We start from the raw sequence: 24737 nt of genomic DNA on the forward strand, positions 1-24737 counted from the left end.
TGCCTGAGCAAAAAGGCTGGACCAGATAGATGATCTACCCTTGCAACCTGACACATTCTGGGATTCTGGGATTCCTCCCCATTTTGTAAGGGCCAGTACAGCTATTTCTTCGTCTGTCACTCTCCTTTGGGATGAGATGGATAGGAATGGATTTCCAATGATTAAACACAGACTAAATCAAAGGAACAGCACTGAAATACACTCTGCTCATCTGTGTACAAAGGCAAACATCCATGAATAAATTAATTATGTTTTTAGCAGAGACTGGGGGGTTTGCACAGAAGAGCTCTGCAGTTAACTGAAACTTTAAAATTAACGTGGAAGGGGGGAAAAACCCACAGTGGATTTCAGTTTACCTTTTGCTTTATTTTTCTTGCAAAGCATCCATATTTCCAGTTCTTCCCCAGTAGTAGCACTTCTGCTATCTTCAGGCCTACCCTTTAAAAGAAACAAACATTTAAATTACTGTAATGCTATCTGTTAATGTTTTTTTAATAAGAAATACATTCATAAGTGTTGTTAGCTAGGAAAGTTGAACTCCACTTACCTTAGGTACCTCAAATGGAACAACCTGACCATTTTTCTCAAATATATTGGCAAGCAAAATTAGTGTTTTCTCACGAGGAACAATATTTTCTTCTTGAATTTTAGTCCAAATAGCTTCAGCCTTTCCCCAGTCTTTGCTGTTCTCTGAAACAAGATTAAAATCTTCAGATAAAAGCACACTTAGAATATACATCCATATCTAAGGTGATCCAAATGAGGTCTTTGGAAAATTGTTCATCAATTAATCATGAAGTTCTGTTTGATCCAATCATGAATTTGAAGTTTTAAATACATAGAGGATGCCAGAAAAAAACCCTCAAGGAGTATATGAATTTTCAGATGAGAAATCAGCTCAAAAGTAGTGCAAAAGTGATCACCCCAGATCATCAGTTCTACCATTCCAGACTGTTAACTGAAATTTATATATGCATCACTGTACATAACTGCAAATAAATAGAAATCTGGGCTTCATGAAAGAAAACAGTTAACTACCATTGAACTACCTACAGCAAGTAGTTTCCTGTGCCTTTACATATTCTAGCTTTGCAGTCACCAATTGTGAAGCACTGGTTGATTCACAGCCACTATTACTTTACACCCTGGTAAAAATGAGCTCTCTAAAACAGAAACATCCTTCTCAATAAACTGTTTTGGCATTTTATTCAAAACAGGTTTAGTCCTACTATACATGCACATCTTGTAAATTCTTTGCTGACTCTTCAAGAGTCAGTCTCTCCTCACATGTGCACAGCAAAGGGAGAAAGGTGACATTTGAAAGCCATGGAGTATGTGAGAATGATCAAATTCTGGATCAGGTTGTTCAGAAAGGCTCTTTGATCTCTGTTGCTGGAGGCACCCAAACCTTTACTAAACAAGGCTGTGATGTGATCTGACTTTGGAGCTATCCTAGTTCCAAGAAACAGCCTAGGCTTAAGCTCCTGAGGTTTTCTCCAGTATAAACTATTCTGTGATAACCAAATACCTTGCTTTCAAACTTTTTGATTGCTGTTTGGACTAGATGGCAGGTTCTTTTTTTATATGCCTAAAATAGATCTGAAGTTATGGTTTTGGTACATAATAACTGTCCTACTGTAGTTGTGCATGGGGCAGCTTTGATAGCTAATCTAAAATGGTTGAAAGCAGGATTCTGCATGGCTTTTGTCTTCCATGGTGACAGAAACCCACAAATGTTTTCCAGTTCTTTGAATAGATGGAATTGGTTCTGTCTTCTGAAAGAAGACTGAAGATTTTGCATGACAGAATTTGATGAATTGTATCTTCTTAGATTCTCTTCCTAGCAGGCACACTGTCAGACCTAGTCACTGCCAGAGGTGAACAGGATGAGTGGAGAAATAGGAAGGTTCTCTCCCTGTTGAGACAAGATTGATTTTCAGGCCTGTTTGATTTTTGATGGTGAACCAGTATGTGTAAAGCCAGAATTAGGTAACGCTACAGTTTTCTTTGAAGCTTTCCAAGGACTGGGGAAGTGAAAAGCAGCAAAATTCTCACGGGGTCTCTGGTCATTTTTTTTGTGCAAATACTCAGGTCTTCTCCTGCTGTAGCTAAGTGCAGTGGGGATAAGGCCTGCCTCAATAGTCCTACCCAACCAAAAATGTACACGGAGAACAGCCTAAAATTACTTCAAACTCACAAGCAGATTTTCCAGATATATCAAACTCCTGTCATGGCTCAATAATATATAGATATATGTACATACATTACCAAAGTACACAGAAATCCCTTTAATGCTTTATGTCCCAATTTACTGTTCAGTGCTCCATACCCAAGAGAGCTCCATATCCAATCTTAGCACAAGGTATTTTTTCAGTACTTTAAAATAAATCTCAAGAATTTTAATTCTTTTATAATACAGTATAATACACTGAAAAACAAACCCAACATATACTGAAAAACACAGAAAAGAATGAAAACCTCATAGATACATTCTACACTAAGTGTGTAGCCCAGAAATTAACTTTCAGTTTTAAAAATTGTTTCACAGCTATAAACGATGCAAAAGTTAGGTAGTGGCTGGTGAAAAATAAGTAAATTAAAAAAATATATGCACCTTTCAGAACCAGATCCAGTTACAGGAGACCCCTGATTTTTATCAGTTATGAAGATAATGGATGAGCAGGTTTTCTTCTCTAAGCACATTGAAAGCCAAAACAGAATTAACTTAACATACATATGTATGGATGTAATATATACACACACACTATACCAAGTGTTCAGATCTCCAGATGAAAAAAAAACTAAACCCCTGACCTCTCCTCCCCCATGAGATGCCACAGAAATGGTACCCAGACCAACAGGGTACCAAGACATAGCTTCTCTCCAGGGTTATGTGCCCTCTCCAACCACAAAGGAAAACAGATCACAAACATGAAAAAGATCTCGAGCTCACTTACCACACAGTGTGAGCAGGTGGTAGTACATCTCATCTCTATCACATTCAAACAGATTTCGAGTTAATTCTACCAACTGTTCCAAAACTTCCATCTTCAAAAAGAAGGAAGAACACAGTTATACCTCAGCCAAACAATTATTTTTCTATTTACGTGCACATACATGCTGTGTGCATTCAGCTAAAACAGTATTTCTGTTTAAGTATACACCAGCATTAAGTTCACCTCATCAACCTGTCACATGTCCTTTCACAAACATAAAAATCAAGCGAGGAAATACTTCAAAAGAATTTTTCTTAGAATAAAATGACAGTTCCATAGAACACATCATATGAGTCACATACCTGTTTACCTAATATACACTTTTTTGCAAACCACTGCAATCTTCCAGAGTGTGCTCTTAAGCCAGGAGTCTGTAAAATATTTCCACAACAAGAAATACATTACTGCACATAGAACATTCTAAGGGGAAATAAACATAATACAGGTATTCATAACAAAAGTTCATAGCTTTTGTTTGTTTAAATGAAACTACAATCTCACAAATAATCATGTTAATTTGCATTTATAAGACAAAAAACTTGCAGTCATCTCATTCAAGACATTCTCCTTTTCGGCTCAACATTGCTGAGAGAGTTCATTTAAAATACACTTCAGATGAACTGAAACGTTTAATAAATTCTATCATCACATTAATTGTGTATTATTGCTGCTACCTATAATAATTCTTTGTATTACTCACGGTAAAGAATTACACCAAATGTTTCCAAACTGTCTTCACAATGAAATATTTGTATTCAGCACCACTGCAACTTAGCAGTTAGAAAGCCATGCTTCTGAAGTGCACCATCACCATTTAGTGATGCCAATGTACCCTACAGATGCCAGGTATAGCAACTGTAGGGCAACTCCTACCCCAGAACAGAAGCCTCAAGACCTACTCTCAAGGCTAAGACACTCAAGGCTTGCCCCTAAGTGTGTGAACACAGAGGAACTGATGTGTAATTGTCAGCAAGCCAAAGTTCTTTCTGTAAGTGACCTTCCCAGGTTGTAAGCCTTTGCTTATTTATTCCTTTGTTGTTTCAAGCAGAGTGCAGCTACATTATACATGTGCTAAAAGAAAAAGTTTCAATCCTTGAAACTCCATCTGGTGTAGAAAACCTCACTGTGCCTTCCCAGCACCACATGCCGTAATCAGAACAGCAGTTCCTCAACTTAAGTAAACTCTAAAATAAAGAATAGTAAATTCTAAAATAGGAAAAGTCAAATTCTTTCCACGTTCTCCCTACTCATGTCCATATCTAAAAAAGGTTACAGCAAAATGTGTGCAAAGCATCCATCATTTTTTACCTCTTGGCCTTCCCTCCCACAGATACCTGGATTTCCTTGCTTTAGGCTATCTTGTCTTAGCACAAATATAATTTACAGAGTGGACTGTGTTTTGTATTTCAAATGTCCAGATTCACATTAATCTAGTTTAAAGTAATTCCAAGGAAATGTCTGTTCACCCCTACAGACAAACATGTGTTTTGACTCTTGAAGGCTTTTACATTTGAATATTGTAACAAATCTCTACAATTTAAATGTGAAGTGCAACTTTAAAAATTTGAATGCCAGTTTGCACGAAAGAGGCAGTTTGAACAAAATACTGTGAAAAATATTAAGTTTCAATTGCAAAACAGTGGAAACAATTATTACAGGAAATGTGAATTTCCCTTCTCTCTTTTAAAAAGATAATTTCCTTTTCCTGTATTTTCCAGGCACAGAATTTCTACCCTTGCATCTTTCTGATATAATTCAGCATACACCAGAAAATCAGCATGCAAAATTTCAGTGAAAACTCTGAAGTTTTGCTAAATATACAGGAGACAGTGTTCTGCAGAGTAAATGTCCATATAATCCTACCAATCATCCAACCGTTCTATGAAGTCAACACAAGGGCTTGAAAAAACCAGGATGCTAATCCCACAGCTCCTTAACATGGAGCATCTCTGTGTGTTTAGCTGTACTGTTAGAATAGTCTCGGCCCAGAAAGTTACAGAAAAATTGTAGCTGCCCACAATATTCAAAGTGGTATGTATAAACACAGCTTTCCAGGAACATGCTTTTTTTCCAATTTGTTTTCTGTTTGCTTGGGGTTTTTCCCCTCCCCACAGTTACTTATATTTATAGGTACCTGTTCAGTGCTTTTTTAAGAGCTACCAAGCAGTTCCATATAAAATAAGCGGAAAACTAAGTCAAGAATTAACATCTTACACAACAGGCTCTTGATACACAACAGGCTCTTGAAAATGAAAAAGAAAGAAGTATGTTGCCTGCATTTGTAGCTAATCCTCTTTAGGACATGGTAAAATTCAAATGCTGAATTCACTTACAACTTCCAATATCACTGCTGATCCGAATGCCAATGAACTCAACAGCTCGAAAGCTAGAAACTTTTTATAGTAAATCCTTTCCTGTTCAGAAATGATTGATGTGTCTGTCACTACAAGGACAGCTGAGTTATACAACAGATATCCTTGTGTTTCATTTTGAAATTGAGAAGTGTTTTCACATACTGCAGGTCTCAATCATCAAAAGAACATCTAGGTCAGATTAACTAAATCTCCAGGGCTTGCCTGATAGTCCATATTTGTAGCTTATCCCTTACAATCTTAGGGAATTTTAAACATTGCATTTAGCAGCAAGCAGTGCTTCTACAGTAGAGCAGACTGCAATAAATAATAACAAAATGCAAGGAATAAAGAAAAATTAAGTATAAAACCATAATTACTCTTCCAAATTCCCATTTACAATTTTGATCTTGCTTGTTTCAATGGACTTAAAAAAAAATCTGTATCAAATCTTATGGTTACTTTGTCTTGTTTTTTTTTTTTTGGATTGAGAGTCTCAAGAAATTCATCCAGCATATAAACCAAACACGGATTTCTGGCTTTAATGTTATTTTGAAATATAAAACAGTTGTATTGTACCAAATCAAAGCATGTTATCCTCTCTGTAACACTTACTACAGGAGAAAATAAAATGTCAGAAAACACAGCAATACATTCCCTTCAGTGCTCTTCCACTCTCCAGCTACTGGTTCTAGTAAGTTATTTCTCTTCCATGAGCTCTGCTGGTTGCCTCTGAAACCCCTTCAGATTTATCACATTCAGAAGATCTTTTGGCAATGGGTTGCCTCCACCACTTTCTGGAGAGAACAACCAAAATACTTCCACTTTTGATTGTTTTCAGCCTAACTTCTACCAGCTTCCTTTGAAAACTCTGAATTTTGTATTAGAAGACGATATACAATTGATTTTTCTTTATTATCTCAACTTCATACTTGTATTTAATGACTTGTATATAAAATAATTCCCTGTTTCTTCTCTAGGCTAAGCAGAATTCAGCTACCTCATTGTATCTTTTATAGAAATCAGTCCACAGTTTTGATCAAAACTTACACATGATGTGGTTCTTGGGGTGTCCTATCCAGGACCAGGAGTGGGACTCAATGATACTGAAGGCCCCCCTCCAACTCAGCATATTCAGTGATTCTATGACAATTTCATTTATGGCACACTTACACCCACACATCAATTTTCTCACTGATTCTACACCTTCACACACAGTAAGGAACACTAAACACAAAGGGAAAAACATGCTGCATCTTTGGAAGAACTCTTGTCAAGCAGCACTCAAAAATCATGTAAATGCAACAGCCCTAACACGCTGAAAGCATTTGATTTGCTCTCCTTCTGAGAACCAGTCACTTCAGACAGGTGATTGAAGGGGTCCAATCAGCAGATTTTCTGTACTAACATTTTTATTTGAGCTAATTTCTACCTATTACAGCTGAAAGAAAACAGATTGTTTGGAAAAATACTGTTTGGAAAAATACTGACCTGTCAGAGAGGAATCTACTAGATGTTTTTCCAGATTTTTAAATAATAATGGAAATATTCAAATTCTGTTTACATTAGTATTCTCTAACTGCTACAGCCAAGAGAGCCATACTGGTTTTTTACTTTCAAAAAAGCTTTTCTAACAAAAAAGTTTAAAAAAATTACAGAATTCATATGAAAATACTTATTTACTCCTCTCCACTTGCCTAAACCAAACTTTTTCTCTTGAAACACAACTTACAGATAAAAGCCACAAAACACAACATACAGACCAGAAGCCCTGTGTCCCATTCAAAAGATGACTTTCAGCAAACTAAGAGTTGAGAACTGCCTCATAACAGTGCCACTTTTGCTGGCTTAGGTTGCATAACTGCTTAAAAACCAGCAGCAGCATTTTTCAGTTGACATGTATGTGACAAGAGATGGAGAGCTTCTGTTTTAACCTTCCAACACTGCACGTTCACAAATTACTACTGTGTGTTGTTTGGCAAAATAATTCTTACATATACCAGTCAACTTACTCTAGTCTTTCATAACTTCACTGTGAATAACACATCAATTCTAACGATTCAAGTTTAACCCTGACCACCTTAAGTGATTTATGTCTACTTCAAAGTTTCTGTATTTTCTTTGCAAAAAGTTCAGTCTTTTCTTAGGGAAACAGTTCCACTATAATCACGAATTCAAACATAATGGAAAGAAACAGCCAAATTTTATAAAAGCCATCCATGTTGCATTTCCTGATGGTATTCTTTGGAAGGATAGTTGCATTCATTCCTCTCTTTGCAGCTGAAAAAGCCAGTAATAGTAAGAGACAGCTAATGCTGCTAAAGGAAGAAGAACATTTCATGAAGAGTTACATCAGCAGCAACAACAGACTTATGCTACCAGTACCAGAACCAGTTACTGAGATTTAGATGCCAAAGCAATGTCTTGCAGGAAAATGCCTTACTTCTCCAAGCAGACAGCCTTGAGCAGACAGCTATAAGAACTGATGTGTGTCATTCCTAACAGCTCTCTCCAACATAAGTGTCAGGGAAAACAGAACACTTGATGGGGAGTTCTTAATTTAAAGACAGATTTTTCCCTGATTCCATAAAAATCTCTGTGAAAATCTCACAAATTCCATACAACTTTAATGAAGCCTGGGATATTTTTGCAAGGCAAGCTGTTTGAACAAAGCTGTTTACAACATAAACACTGGATATTTTCCTTGAATCTTCCCCTAAGTTAAAACTTGTGGCAGAAGTCCTCACTTCTCCTAAGCAATAGGTGTACTTCTTAATCAGAAAGTTAGAAAAGCATATATAAAATTTCTGTACCTCATGTAGCCAGCCTAGTCTAGTTATTGAACGAGATTATTAAAACTATTTTACACTTCTATTACCTTTTTTCTCCTGCTAAACATTCCTTTACTTTCAAATAACAATGCATTAGCTTTTAAAAATACCAATTAACACATTTACATTATTTTTAAAAATAATCTTACATCTTGAGTTCATATCTAGGCAGGTATACCACTTTGCTGTATTTCTCCCACTATAGTCTTCATAGCAAAGTCTAAGTGAAGTATCATTGCTGAATATACAGGAAAAAAACCCTGCTTTGATTATTGGCTCTAAACTTTTATGCAATAGTCCAGAAGCCCACAAAAGATCCAGCTTTAGAGACTGAGGGATCTAAAACCAATCTGTGCATCAAAAAGCATCTTTCCTGATGCAATCATATCAACTGTCTAAGAAAACACATTAGTGCTCCTCTAGCTCAGCTTTTCTTTAAGTCATTGTACTACCAGGATGACATTACAGCTACGGCTGTTTATGGCTGGCAGTGGAACCAATACTTTTTCTACAAGTTCATTTTCCACTTTGAAAGAAGTTTAGTTCTCAAGGGTTTCAAAAATGGTTTATTTGGTGATGGCACGGAAAGATACTCTCCCTCATTTTAATCTTTCTCAACAAAGGAAACCTTGCAAACTCTCTGAAGAGTGAGTCATTTCTTTTCTTCTTTATAAGCAGTTTTGCCCATAAATAAATACAACTAAACAAAATACAACCCCCTTGATAGTGAATTCTTTAAAGAGAAACTCATCTAAAATATGTGGACGCTCATTTAACTTTTTGGGCAAGGGACAACTGTATGTAAGCTTGAAAGCAATTATATCTGTACCTTCAATATGTCTACTTTCCATGTTGATAATGAGGGCTTGTACTCTAATGCAGTGCTGGAATATTGAAACTTATGAGTTGCTCCACTGCAAGTCACGCCTTCAAAGCCTACTCAGCTATAGTGTATTTGATATTTTATTTGCAGTACCAGATATTTAATGAAAGACAAAGGGACACATGTCTACACATCTATCCTCACTAACTATTCTCCTGAGTCTGAGGAGAATTCAAGCTCACGCTCTCCTTTCTGCTTGTCCTACATTCGCACAAGGTAGCACCCAGTCAACTTCTACTAGGTCAATTTTGATGTAAAAAGGAGCAGTAGTTCACAGAAAGAAAATACAAAGCTTACAGACTCCACTGGGAAAGTTTGTACTGTTGGTTTGTGGTTTTGTCTTCCTGAGTATGTATTTGCTTCAAAGCTTCTGTCAGTTTAATAATTCACTGACTTTACCAACACAGGTATCTGTTGAGTAAATACTCATGATTTTATTTATTTCACTCCAAAGAGGAATATATGCTGCCTTTTTAGGCAAACACTGAGAAAAATGTCAGGCAACTTGATTATTTTCCAAAAATACTAGAATAAAAGTAGGATAGAGTTTTACAACTTTATCATTACTCAAGACAACTGAAACTGATGTACATTTCATCACTATTGAAATATTCTACATTTACCAGTAAGATTTCCAAGATAAATTATGCAGTGAAATATTATTCAAAAATAAATTAATAGACATTTACAACAATAATCATACTGGAAGAAAAGGTGAGAGAAAAAACACACAAAAACCTGGCTTAAAACGAAGTCCTCAATGTTGTCCTAGACTCAAAACAGAGCAAAAGTTTGCTGCTGGCCTTGTAATGTGGTTTTACAGTGTATGACAAATGAAAAAAAAAAAAAAAAAAAAAAGCATTATAAATCCCTTCCTTCTAACTCAAAGTCCCTGGAGCTAAGAAAAGATGCACAGATCCTGCCATAATCCCACATCTGAACACATTACCATCTTCCTTTCGGGAAGGAATTTTTTTAGTAGTCATCTCCTTTACCAAGTTTACTTACTTGAAACATAGCCCTTCCCTGTAAGAAAGGAATATTTAAGAATTTCTAAATAATGTCCACTGAACTGGTAAGCACCCCTTTTTAAATTAACCACATACATTGATGCATGGAAGGAAAATCCAAGTTCACTAATAACTAACTGCATTGGAGACCAGCTTCAGAAGGAGAAGTAATGATCTTATTGGACTAACAGGACTCAACACTGATAATTTTAAAAATTAATCTTTTCTTGTAATTATAGGGTTTGCATGCTTAAAAGCTCTTTCCCCTCAATCTCAGTTGTATACGGTCACTCTAATAAAAGCTATTACACCCCCTATGAACTATTCCTAAATCTCAGACCACCATTATCTAATACAATCTTGTTTACAAACATTTAAATTTTGTTTTAATTACCTCCACTCTTTCTCTACAGGACCAGAAATAAGTCTTTGCAAATAAACTCAGACATCAGATATAACCATCACTAAATTACACATAACCCATGCACCCCCCTCGCTCCCCCAACCCTGCTGTCACAATCAAGAAAGCATCTTCTCTTGGTAGTTCATCTCCAGAAAAAAAATCAGCAGGACTCAATTTTATGATGCAGACTCTTAAAAATAGCAATCTGGATGAAAGAAGGTTGTAATCTCTCAATATCATGTAGAAATATTCTCATTGTTTTTATGGCAGATTAAATCCAATAGCAACTGGTATCTTGAGGTCTGCTGACAATAGATGTCACAAGTCTTTGCTTAAATCTATTTACCTCCTAAATTAACTTGACATCTGTTGATAGATATATTCCTGCAGACTAAACTCACCCAAACCAGTTCTTTTGTCAGGTCCCAGATTTCAGCAGCAAATGCCTTTCATTACATTTTTTCACAATGAAACACATTTTAATAAACTATCTCACAACCATTTGTCCCTGAATTCTTCACACTAATGTCTCGAGATATGTGGGATATGGTATGATCAATTTAATTATTCAATATAAACAAGATACTTAGTATGAGATTAGATGAAAATAGTACCACATTTGACTAAAATCTGGTTAAAAGAATTCTGAAGCCATGCACTATCCAGGGCCATTTTTAAGGAAGGCTCCTCTAGTGGAAAAAAAAATACACAGGTTGAATTTCTACCGACAAACTCTGCCACACAGTTCTGAGATCTTTCCCCTGTATTCCAATCCTCTTTGCCTTCATTTCCAGCAAAACCAAATCCACTGCAGAAATGAGAGCTTTTACTCTTTCACTGAAAGAGTAAATTAACAGCTGTTATTTTAACAACTGATGTGATTTTATCTAGAAATATTTCAAGAAGCATCTGTCAAACAACACGAAGACAGTGGACTGCTCCCAACTCCTGCTTCCTGTCAGAGGAGTCCATATGCTCCCATCTAAAAATGCAAGTGACCTGATACCCTTCTGAACACGGTGCTTGGCTTGGTTTATTTAGGTATTTTGCTGTACAATGAAACTTCATTTAAGCTACATTGATTTTATTGATACAGTGCAGAAATGGTTTAACATCAGTTTAATACTCTGCCTATTCAGTCACAGGAATGAAGTGTTCATTTCTGCTTCAGGAAAACATCGTTCAGACTTTCAGTAAGCAGATTTATAGATGGGCTTTGCTTGACCCTCTGCTGCAGGCCTGTTACAGTACTGAATGAGATAGAAATCTTTTCAGAAAAAGCCAAGAGTGGACATGGGCTGCATCACACCCTGATTCAGTGGGTACTTGAACAGCTGCATTCAGCATGAGTAAAGGAAGGAAAAAGGCTGGGTCTAGAAATATTCCACCACCACGAATGCAAAATAGCTGCAAGTTATGAGGTCTTGGGCAAAGATTCAGAGATCACCAAAATATCAAATTCAACAAAAATGGCAGACATCAACGAGATTCTAACTACTGTAATAGTGAAACCTGTAAACCTCCATGCAGCATGAAAACAGAGTAACAGGTGAAAAGGGGATAAATAAATTCCTCCAAGGTGGTGTAACATTCCCTTTTTCACTCATACTCTTCTGGATGACCTTCCCATTAGTACAAATCTTTAAGCAGCTGCTTAATAAAGTAGCAATCAACAGCTGAGTAAACAAAAGGGACTTTTAACTGTCCAGTACAGGCAACAGGTAAAAAGTTGAGAGAGCTGGGGGACTAGGCTCAAAAAACATTCTTTTACATTATATATACCAGACTTAGAAGAACATAAGACCAAACAATTCTAGATTCTCTTCACATAATTATGTAAGACCTCTCCAAGAGGAGATCTGATTAAGTATTTTCGAAATAGGAGAACATTTTAGAGGATAGGTAAAGCAAGTATTTTTTAGAAGGTCCTTTTCCCCTAATCCTGTTTATTGAAAATTCCCATCCTTTCTTTTAGCCTGCATTAAAGTAGTTTAATTTAGTTAAAGGCAAAACATACTGACCTAATTTTCTTACTTTTTTCTTTATGAAAAACAAAATTCAAGGACAAAAGGCAATTAAGCTGCCTTTCTAAGTAAGGGAAAAATCCGAAGTATCCAGAGCTAGATTTGATGACATAGAAGTCCTGCTGTGCCAATCCAAGGGAAAGCAAGCTAGTATGTGACCTTGTGGTATGGGGCAAGAGAGATGTGCCAACTTTGTTTTGACATGTTCATTTTTGAAGGACTCAAGAGAAAAGCTAGCTCATCAGTTGAGCTGCAATTAAGACTAAATCATGTCGTGATGTACTACAGCACCCATTGGTAGAACACGTTTTCAGTGTAAAGAACAGCATCTACCAGCACATCTTTGGGGATAAGGAATCTCCAGCTAGAATAACTTACACTTTACAGACCAGCCAAGGCTACCTTATTTGTAGCTATTATCTCTGAGAACGAGACTTTCAAGTGCTTAACACAGCAGTTCAACAGCAGTGCAAACTGTTACCTTCTCACACAAACCCCAGGATGCCTCTGAAACAGCATTTCCCCTGCAGTCTAACCAACACAGCTTCTCTTCCAGTCAGCATCGCCTCACAAGAGACTCCCACTACCAAATCACCACGTGCTTCAGTCTAGCTGTTCTAGCATTGGGCAGACAAATTCTTTGCCTCATCATTTTTGCATTTCCCTTTTGTTTCCTCTCACACTCTCTTTCTCTGATTAGTCTTGCTTTTATTCCATGAATCAGATAAGACCCAGAGCTTTCAGCTTTCTTGTTATATCCCACAACATGATCTTGCATATATATGCATTCACAACACATTTGTGGCCAGATAATGTAACATACACAAGTCTGACCTGATTTTTATAATCTCACTCAAATCAAGCCTTTGTCCTTTCCCAGTATTGTCACCCATTCTCATTTTACCAAAGATTTGAGATTTAAGAGTTATTTTTTTCATTCCTGGGGCTTTGAGTTCCAAGTTTTTCAAAGCAGCAATTGTCACTAAGTTTCACATAAGCATCTAGCATACCTTTAATTTCCAAAAATAGCAAGAGCAAGCAGAGGCAGTGGTTTCCAATGAGTAAAAATCCCATTTAAGCAATCATACCCTCCACTGTCATTTCCTTAGCATCTAAGGAGTATTTTTTCCAGCTTTATTACTATCCTTTTAGATACTCTATTAATTCCACAGATTTTTTCAAAACAAATATTACTAAAATTCATTGACCATCATAACCAGCAATACCTGAATAAAGTATATGCTTAAAGGTACGTGCAACAGCATCTAAAGGAGAAAGCAGCACCAACTGATCTCCTTCACTGAATTATTTTACAAGCAAAGAAGATAGAAAAATAATCTGAGATGACCTTCAAGAGAAGTAATTTAGTCACAAAATCCACTCAACTAGAGAAAAGAAGACACATACACCTCATTTTACATATATATATACACACATATATACATATATACCATTTCACAGTAAACTGATTAAGGCTTTCACTTCCCAAAAAAATCAACAATCAAATAGGAACTTGCTTATGTTTTAAAACAGTATGAACAATTTTCTTCTTCAGCAGAATATCAGTTATATGGTTTCTGTCCTCCCCTTTTGGAAACATTTTCTTTGAAGTAACTTAACATATTGTGACATAACAAAGCATACTTAAAATATTATGCACCATACAGTAATTGATTTTGTGACACTTTTTCCACTAGTAAAATACATGCATACTATTCCTAGATAAATTCCTATACTACTAAAAATTTTATAATTTAAACCAGCTCTTCCTCCACAGCATAAACAATGCTCTAATTTATACCTCATGCAAGTTAGATAAAAATACTTTAACTAGCATAAAAGGGCAGGAAATTTTCCCTTTAGTCTCCAGATATTTGATGTTCAGGTTTATGCCTAAGCATCTGTGGTTAGTAGGAACTTATGATCAATCACCAAATACTGAATACCTACAGAGAAACTCTGGCACGTTTTAAGAAAATGACAAGTGTTTCAGAGCCCAAACAATTTGATAACTTGCTTATTACCTTATTCACAATTGTTGAGCTTCACATACCAATAGAAATTCTGAGAAATTAAATGCCAATATCAAAGAAAGAGCTGCTAAATCACGACGTAACAGTTTTGTTCATTTAGTTTTAATTTTACTTCCAAATCTCAGATTTCATACTCTTACCTCCTATATGCTTTAATCACTGTAAAAAATACTCAACTCCTCAGTGTCATCTGCTGTCAGATAGTGATATTTCTGCTCTTCTGTATTATAAGATTTGAGCTCCAAAACACCCTCTCAGAACAAAAATACCAATGTTTCAACACTGTGTTTAGCAATATCCACACACCCCACAGCAGGACAGTATTGTTCCACCACAGACAAACAAACAGATCTTCAGTTAAGATTTTTTAAATACAAGAATTCCATTAGACAATTCAAGTAGGGAGAGCTGGTATTTCAGATACTCTAAGGGGAACTAAGAGAAAAAGCATTCTTTGTCTCAGGAAGGAAAAACACCCCAAAATTAGGTTGGAGTTGTGCATGTGCATACAAAAAAATGCTGAGGACAAGTTATTACTTTTTCTGCAAGATGCCTCCTCCCATACATTAAGTGGAAAACTTATGCAGCATTTAAAAAACATACAACTGTGTTAAGAAGAAAAAATAATCACAATCTGGGCAGACTCTGCAGCTGCCCCTTTGACTTATCAATTTCAGTAAGCACAATTTCAATCAAGTCTAGATAAAATATACTAATCCTAAATAGACCAAGTTTGTCACCTACCACTTCCTATAAGCTGCTTACTACCCTGGAAAAGGAAGAGAGAGAAGAAATGCTAAATTAAATGCCAAACAGTAGCAGACAGCGCTTGTTTGGCTGATTAACTTGTAGACAAGCATTACAAATAAATCTGAGCATGGTCTGCAGCAAATTAAATTCCAGTGCTTTTAAGAACAAAGAATTCCTTCGGAAAGAGGATTAGCAACTTTACACCCAGGAATGCCAGTTTAATTTAATTGTTCCACAATCCGATATTTAATATGCAAATATCATTTTGATATATAAGAGCAAATTTGAAAAAGTGAGGAAACAGTTTCAATGTACAAGACGACCGTCTCTCTTCTGAACCGTAATTATACAAAATAAAGCTGGCCGAGGGTTTTTTATTACTGGGATTGCATTCCATTAATATGAATCAGAACAAGTCTAATTAAAGGTTAAAAACTTTAAATGTTTCTAATTAAGAGTCTAAATAGCTGCACGATTAGAGTACTGTAGTTAAAATCCCACCTCGATGACCTTCTTGGCCTCTTTGTATTTTCCTGTTTCCAAGAAGGCGAAGAAGAGATCGTAAAGAGCCATCATGTCACCATATTCGCTGCTTATAAAGTCTGAAACTAAAGACAGAATAGAACTCATTAATTTACTCAATCTATTGAAGTACTTCAGTATTTATGTCACACATTCCTAATGCTAGTATTCCAAGCCTCATAAAAGATAAGCTATAGGAGGATAAATTTTGAAACAAACAGAATGATTATAACACATGACACAATTTATTGTAGCTTTGTGGTTGAGCATATTTAAAATGTTTTTCTGTTCATCTGCACTACATTTTGAACTACATTCAACAGAACAGACTATACTGGCATGCTCTGCTCATAGAAAGAGAGCATATATAGTTTGTTAACTGCCCAGCTATTTGAAAAACAGATGTATTGTTTTGTTATTGTGATGTGTTGCTATTAATTTGTTTCTTAATATAACATACATAGCTAGAATAAGTATTAGCACTAATCTTGGAGAGCTCAATGATGTATTATACAAACAGAGCTGTTCTATGTTTAAAATTACACTCAATTTTTCAATCTGAAGAATGCAGGCATCATATTAGTGCTTTGAAGTTAACACTTATAAAGACAAACAACTTTTTCCTTTCAGTTTAAAGAAGTGATATAAAAATCCTGGAAGAAAAACCCCCGGAAAACACTTCATATTAGCAGACAGCATTTGATTACATGCAACTAACCCTTCTGTAGAAGATCAGCATCTCCTTTTTCTACCAGTTTACAGTAGATGTTATGAAGTTGAAGTATTTTTCCATACTTCTTGTAACAGCTGATTAAAGCTTCCAGAGCTGCAGGCATGTCATCCCTTGTGGAATGAAACAAAAGAAGAATAAAAACACTTTGAGCAGGAGCAATGCATGCTGAAACCACTTTAATCTTGAAAATTTCACAGAAAATTCATTTAGCAGTCTATAATCCAAATGTTTATTCCCCCCTCAGCTCTTATTATTTTTGTTTCCATGACCACTGTTCACTACAAATTAGCCAAAGGTGTGAATATTCCTCAGCATTAGATGCACTCAACTTCTGAGCAATACTCTTAAGTTTTGCTATGTCCTAGCATAGGACAAAAACCAAAGTCCATGGAAAAATCACTTAAGTGTTGAACAGCTTTATTTTTCTCATTTGTAATTAATACCATGTACACTGTATCACCTTAGGCATTTCCAATTTTTAAGTTCCTCACAATTATTCCACGGTATTTTGTTTCAGTATAGATCTCCAGAGATAAGTAAGATAACCACAGCTCATTAGATTACTTTGCACTGGTTTTACACCTTAACAGAATGCCCATAAATCATCTATTGATGTCCATTCCTGAAAACTAGAATCCAACAAATATTTTCTACTTTAAAAAATACAAATTTTGCAGTTAATTCAACAGTATAGTATGGTACCAAAACGTGTTTTATGCTGGCCTATCCCTGTCATAGAGACATGGCACTAGTGTAAATCCATGTAGTAGTAGTGAGTGAGTGTGCAAGATGGCATTAAATGCATTTAGTCAGGAGCCCTTGAGCAGCAAGTAGAAGTAACACACAGAATATTTCCATTTTTGGTACCTCAATCCTTCGCTGAATTTTTCCCTACGCATGCACTATTAACACATTGAGAAGTATACATAATTAGAAGGCAAAACTGGAAAGTCATAAAAACAATCACAGTAACAGCAAATACAAAATAACCTTCCATACTCTGTAAGTAACTGCACTTAATCATCTGCTCCAGACCTTTTTTTCCAAAGGATTACAAGCCAGTCTTGAAACAAAACCAAACCAAACAAAGCAAAACCACCAGAAACAACCAAGGGCAACCAGAGAAACACTGGTAAAACAATATGTGAAGTTATTCTTTGAAGGATAAGGTTTAAGCTGAAATAAACCAAGACCACACACACAAAATGCAAGTAGCCACACAGTCAGTAAGACTGCATTTTACATTTCAAGAGCCTTATTTGATAAGAGTGATGTAAGTTACCAAAGGAAACAATTTTTTTTTAAAGATCACTTAACATCAGCAGCTGAAAGGCTAACTTGAAATGATTTAATACTCCTGTAATAACCTTATTTTCCATCAAGAAAACCTTAACAAATCAAGATATTGCTATTAAAACAAGCCCAATTCAGATGTCCTCTCCTCACATTGCATTTTTTTGTGCAGCACAGATTTTGCTTTTTCAAAGAATGAACTATCTAAACTACTATGTACTACTATCATTATCTAGGCTAATATTTTTAAAATTTTCAACAGTAAAACACAGAAAAAGAATTAATTTTATACAGTAATAGTGGCATTTTTTAAAAGAACCTAAGATGATGGATTTCTACCTTATCCCCCTTACTGAGCCCTGTTTACAGTGCATCTTCTGGCACCCCATGGAGTCATTTGAATTTTTGTCATTTGGGGTGAAGACTAAATTACAGGTTAATTTCAAAACTGCAAGTAGATGTTGCAGGCTAGATTACTGTCATAAAAGCGAAATACTACGGTAGTTACCATAGTCAGATATAAAGATTTATATAATCAGTATTTTTCTCCTGCTTTAGATGCAAGTTCAGTTAACATCTAGAAAAAAAAACAGTTTCACAGAAAACTACTCAATTTCTAAGGAGGCACAACAACATTTATACATTCAAATTAAAGTTTTCAGTGATAAATCTAGCTTTTCAGACTGATGCTCAAACAGCTATAGAACTGTCTCGGCTGTATTCCTAAAGGATTAAAGTGACTGTTTTTAGGTCAAAGCTATCAATAAATGAATGAATAATTGGAATGTCATTCAAGCAGCAGCATTAACAGTTTTCTAGTCCCTACATGTATACTTCTGAAGGCATTAATAGTGCACACGCAGAGAAAAAAAAGTCAGCTAAGACCTGAGACAAAAACAAATGGAAATATTGTACTTGTTACTGGGACTTGCTGCTCAAAAGGGCTGAGGGAGCCTGCGTTTGAGGAGTTCTGTACCTTACACACTGACACACAGTTACAGTTGGTTTGAATCTACTGAAATCAGATTTATTTGTTCAGTTGCAGACAATCAATCAACGAGTCATCAATGGTTTACTAGAGAAAGGGGTTTATAAAACAAAAATCCTACAACTGGCAAAGACAAATACAGAACAATAAAACATAGAGAAGTCCAGACTACACAAAGGAGTTGTTGGTACCACTACTGCAAAGAAAAAGTGAGCGAGCTTATGCTTGTACTTGACCTTCTATAATTTTACAATCTGCAGTATTTTTTAACTGTCACAAACTGCAGTTAACTCCAAGTATGTACCAGCAGCCACTTTTGTAAGCAGCTTTTACAGACCTTTTAGAAAATGAAAATAAGGAACTCACTGTAAACTTCAAATTTCAAGTGGAGGTAACATTTTAATGTGTTTCTTATAATGATTATAATAAAATAACAGCATAAAAGAAGAAGTTCTGCATTTTAAGAAAATGCTATTAGACAATGATTTTAAACTAACAAACAGCTGTACATGTGAAAGTATTTGGGAGTCTTTCTGTAAGAAGTTATGCATGTCAAACACGGTTTTATCCTCTCAAAGGATACTTACTACTCTAAGACATTAAAAGCCTTGTCTAAAATTACCATTTAATTAATATGGTTCAAGTCAAAAAGGAAAAAAAAAGCCATATACTCATAGCCATGGTGGAAAAAATGGATTTCCAGCATCAGTTTGCAATAAACAGTATTTAAAGTGTGGACATAGATGATCCATGCTTCATTTTGAGTTGGTCAGATACTACAGCTTTAAGTCACTCAGAAATATTATCTGTTCAGGACTAAGACCTGTTCCACTTAAAGATTAGGTGTATTTTTCAGGCACTTTGAAATGTGCCCTTTTAAAAAGGATGCTATATTATTATTTTTGAATGACAGAAGGAGCCTCAGCCACGAGTACATTCTGCTTGGCCCAGAAGAGTCAGTCCTACTTGGGCCTTATTTTCCAGCTAAAGTGATGTTCAGGTTGAGACACCAAGTTTCTTGATTCTTTTGGTTTCTGTTTAGAATGGCTATGAAGGTATTATGGGTCCAATCATCCAAAATATTTGTGTGGGCAAATTTAATCACACAAAGCTACCTGAAGAGCAGAAATTACTCAGTTTTTGGAAGGTTTGGAGGACACAGTCTGTAGCAGGACTGGCTATACCATGCCCGGATATTTCAGTTCCCCTCACTTTTAACAAGCCACTCCCCTCTTGCTTCAAGAATGCAGCACTAAATCTAACCCTTTTACTTGTAATAAACAACTTTTCCAACCAGAGAGTCTGCCTGATAAAAATAAGGCTCCAAATATTGATTTTAATTGGAATGAAGTGCTGCAACATTATGCATAAAGCTTTAGTGAAGTGGCAATTTACCTAAGGGGTTTACTGATTGTAAAGCTCTCAAACCTGAAATCACTAGAGAGGTAGAAAGAAAAAAGGGACTCTCTAGGGTGGGGGTGGAGGGTAGCCTGGTAAAACAAATCTCTCTCTACAAATCTGAAGCAGATGTTAGTGTAGAGGGAAGTCAATTCAGCAAGGTACAATCAGCTTTACAAAAATTATTCTTTTAAAAGAGAACGGGCTCTTGAAAGAGCTAAATGTGCTTCTGTTCATTTGCTGTACTAAGGAATCTTCAAGGAGACTGGTGTTGCAATTACAACTAATCCTCCCCAAAAAATTAACTGTGTTGAAGGCTTTGTAATTTCCCTAGGTACAATTTAGCTGTCACTTACTTTAAAATTTACTCAAACATGCGTTCCGAACAGCACTAACTTCACATGTCAAGTGCTTTCCAGCCAATTGAGTCTAAACTGGAAGTCGGTGTTAAACAACTGAATGATTAGACAAGATAGCTCATTTCCCTGCTCTTTTGTTCAGAATAAAATGCCACATTTACATTATCAGACTCAACAGGATTTTCTGACAGAGGGAGAAAAAACCCTAGTGAACACTGTCCATAGCAAGCACATGAAGCCTGTCATTTACCAATCATCCTTCAAAAAGCAATAGCCATGAATGTAACTTAATTACGACCCAATGATCCTTGACGAAAAATCATCTTATCACTGTCCTGTCCCCATAGGGCAAATGAGACACTTTTGTCCTTTGGAACTGATGATGCTAAATTCCTAATTGCAATAATGGAGTAAGAGAGCCAAACATCCCTAATTTCATTGCAATACATAAGGAGTTTTAATACAATATCCGAAATAAAGCCACTAAAAAAATTGGGAAAAAACCTGTCCCCACTAGAAAGATGTGTCCCCCACTAAAAATACCACTTAATTTACAAAGATGCTTATTTTTAAAAGTGCATATAAAAGTCAAATAACTTGTAAGTGCTACAGAATGATCTCAAACAGAACAGAATCACAGGTGATTTTAACTCCATGAAAACAGAAGGAAAATTGTCAAGGCACTGTATTCATGCTCTGTCTACTACATATGAAAGGAATCAAAATGAGTTTATATGAGATTGTTGACAAATGAGCACACAATGCCCTACTGGACAATGCTGTATTAAAATACACTAACTATTTTTAAAGAAAAACAATCCAACTATAGCCTTTTTATCATTTAAGATACAGATATTAACTGCTTGTGTTCCCAGACTTAAAAGGACCAAACATTTTACTCCTATGGTCTGTAACATAATGCTTCCACCGTTTACCTGCAAATTTTCTTCCTTCCACTTAAGAGCACTTCTTATATCAGGAAATAGTAAATTTCCAACCTGAAGATTTTTTTTTTGTTTCTTTTCTCAAAGGTGAGTTGGTAGAGAACTTCAGGCAAAACTACAATCCTTAAAAATCTTAATAACTTTTACATGATGTAGGTAACACAAGATGTTCTAATTATCAGCAGCTGGAAGAACCAGTTCAAAACTAAGACACATTTTAAGGGAAAGTACAAGTTCTTTATATCCTTGCAGACTTGTCACACAATCCAAGGAAGGTTTATCACATTATATGACAGACCAAGACCATGTAGACTGTCTCAATTTTTAATGTGACTTTCCCATCTTGAGAAACTGTTCAAGGTCAGAAATAAAAATCAGACAATTCAGTGCAGGGGGGTAGTTCCCCTTATTCTACTTCAGAAAAAACAAAAGGTAAGTAGGAGTTCTTTCTCTAGTTAATTCTGTTAAATGTTTTCCAGAATATTCATGGCAGAATGTCCATTCTACTATAATGCTGGCTTTTGTAAAGTTATGCTGTCCATCATCAACATTTTCTTCTTTTCTATGCTCTGTTAAAAACTTTTAACTTGCAGTATGACTTAATAAGAACTTAAGAATATTCAGGACTGGAAGAAAAGGGTAGATGAAAACAGTTTATACCTATAATTGTTGAAATCTTCAAAAATGAACCACAGATTACTTTACAAGCAATTAAAAAGTTTGAAATAAATTAAGAACACAAAACATTAATACAACCACTACTGTAGAAAATTTTAAAATATCCCAGAGCTTATTTCAGAGGCATGACCTGCAGCTAAATGACAACATTTCAGCATGATACTTGAGCTGTAGGATGGCAAATAGTAAGTACTGCTACTGAAAGGAATGATTAACACTTATTTCAGTCACTTGTAACTTCCAAAATACTCTTAGCATTTACTCTTAACAAGAAAAACAAACAAACCCCAAACCACAGCAGCTTCCCCTTGCCAAAAACAAACATCCCAGTGAAAATGCAGTTATTCCTCCTAAACAGATTATGCAGGAAAAAACCTCCCAAATTCTGTCTACCATCAGAGAAGATGCATTCTCTCCACTCATAAGGTGGTAGAAATCCATAAGAAATTAGCTTATTTTGTGTTTTATTTATATATATGAAATATATTAGCACCTCTACAGGTGAGGACTAATGACTTCTAGCCATACAATTCTACAGTCTGGAGCTACTTTCTCCTTCATGAATCTGATCTCATCAAAAGTCCCTTTATTAATAAAAAAAGTCCAACTTTTTATAAAGTTTTCTCAAAAACTCATAATCCAAAAAAAAGTGGAATCAAATTAAAATAACACTCAATACTGTCTCCTTTTTCATCTGCACATGATCACACCTTTATCTACATGATCATACACTATATCTCAAGTGAAAAGAGCCCAAGCAGCACCAGGTACAACCTGCACGTCAATGTGCATAAAGCAATTATGTAAAATGCAGCTGCTCTTATGTGCACTGCAAAGCAGATCAGATATTTTTCCGACACATTAGTTACGTATGATTGCAGTTAAATTATTTTCATCAACATCTGCCTGCCTTGTGATGCAACCAAGGCAGAGCCATTGACTGAGAAGATGTTCACTACATTCCTAACTGTTGACCACTTCACTAAAACACTGTTTTCAAAAGAGAATGTACACATGTCTACCAAGAGGAACCTCTTTTTCACGAATTTTCAATACAGAAACATTATACAGGCCTTGCATATCCAGAATACCTACAAGAACTAAAAAACTCTACATGGCTGACTTACACGACACTATGAAAAACCCACTTATTTCACAGGTGTTATATTCATGCCAATAACATTTTGTTTACATGAACCAAATATCAAAAAACTGATTCATAAACTCTAGCTACAAGTGTTGAAAATCCAGGAACCACATAAGTGACACACAAAAGAATAATGCATACGATAAACGAAAAGGGATTCTTGTCTTAATTTTGGTAAGAAGTTGTTATATAGTTCATACATTTGTTAATTTAAATATCCTACACTTCATAATGAAAATATATGCAAAAGAATAACGCACATGGAATTAAAGGTACTTCCTACCAGAATGCCTGTACAAAATTCCTTTTCTCTAATAAATGGTATTAAAAGTATATATAGGCAAAATCTCTCAAATGTAACAGAGTAGACAGAATTTTCTTTGCATTTTAAATTCAGCAATACAGCAGCCTACCAGCAATGATATCAAATTATTTGATTTATGTGAATTAAAAATACCTCACTGTTCACTAACTGCCCTGCAACTCACCTGAGACATATTGGAAAGCACAGCAAAACACTGCTGTCTTGATGTGAAAACATGTTCCACTTAACCACAAGAGCTGAGTCTGCACCTATCATGCTCTGAATAGCTATCCTGTCAAACAGACTTTAGAACAAACTAATTCATAAGCATATCCCAACATATAGCCACTTCAACTCTGATGTGCCCATAAAGCACAGCTGTTGTTCCCAGAGATCATGACATGATGTCTAGATGATGAAAAGATATTTCCCTAAATTAAGAAAACATATTTGTTCATTACTGCTCCAAGATCACTTCAGTAATTGCGTGTGCGTGAGCACTTCCAGACACGTATGCGCAGCTGCGAGTTGCGTACACAGGTCATAGAACACAAATAAATATAACTGGTTTCATCTGAAGCCCAAGCGTAGCTTACTTTTCAATGTGAACTGTAATCAGAGGGGCATGAATGGCAGTGGTTTGCACCAAGCCCAGGTTTGCAATGGTGTCGTGTAATCGATTCACTCTTTCAACTTCACCTCGCGTGGCAGCGGCATTAAGAATGCGGAGAAAAGATGCGACCGTTCTGCCTGAGATAGGAACATCCTTCTCTTTCATCTCCCTTAGAATGTTAATAGCATCTACAATGAAACAACACAAAAGACCCTTAGGTAATTTCATGTAGGGAAAACAAACTGCTATTAAAACAGCATTTCAAACCCAGCAGGAATGTAAATTCTGGTGTATAATGCCGATTTCAAGTTAATTACTACTTGCATTTCTAAACGAGACTACAATTATAAATCCACAATAGCATGGTTTTATCATTTTGCTGCAACTTTGACTACAAATTATAGATAGGAACTGTGTGCCCACTCTGCACCACATAACCCTGTACAGTCTGCCCTATAGCTGCAAGATTCTGCTAAA

The 24737-nt window shown here is 35.8% G+C and overlaps 1 protein-coding gene across 2 annotated transcripts in view; it reads right to left on the reverse strand.

The window, feature by feature from the left end:
- Nucleotides 1–24737, reverse strand: part of LRPPRC (leucine rich pentatricopeptide repeat containing) — an 87755-nt gene that overhangs the window by 22076 nt on the left and 40942 nt on the right. For both annotated transcript variants that reach the window (XM_063390797.1, XM_063390796.1), the window contains exons 23-29: nucleotides 24244–24448; nucleotides 16522–16646; nucleotides 15783–15889; nucleotides 3299–3367; nucleotides 2958–3048; nucleotides 548–690; nucleotides 357–438 (exon numbers count right to left, since the gene is read on the reverse strand). In XM_063390797.1, coding sequence (XP_063246867.1) covers nucleotides 357–438; nucleotides 548–690; nucleotides 2958–3048; nucleotides 3299–3367; nucleotides 15783–15889; nucleotides 16522–16646; nucleotides 24244–24448 — 822 coding nt within the window. The remainder of the gene's footprint in view (nucleotides 1–356; nucleotides 439–547; nucleotides 691–2957; nucleotides 3049–3298; nucleotides 3368–15782; nucleotides 15890–16521; nucleotides 16647–24243; nucleotides 24449–24737) is intronic.

This window comes from Prinia subflava, chromosome 2 (genome assembly GCF_021018805.1).
Source record: "Prinia subflava isolate CZ2003 ecotype Zambia chromosome 2, Cam_Psub_1.2, whole genome shotgun sequence".
In the NCBI taxonomy this organism is placed as follows: domain Eukaryota; kingdom Metazoa; phylum Chordata; class Aves; order Passeriformes; family Cisticolidae; genus Prinia; species Prinia subflava.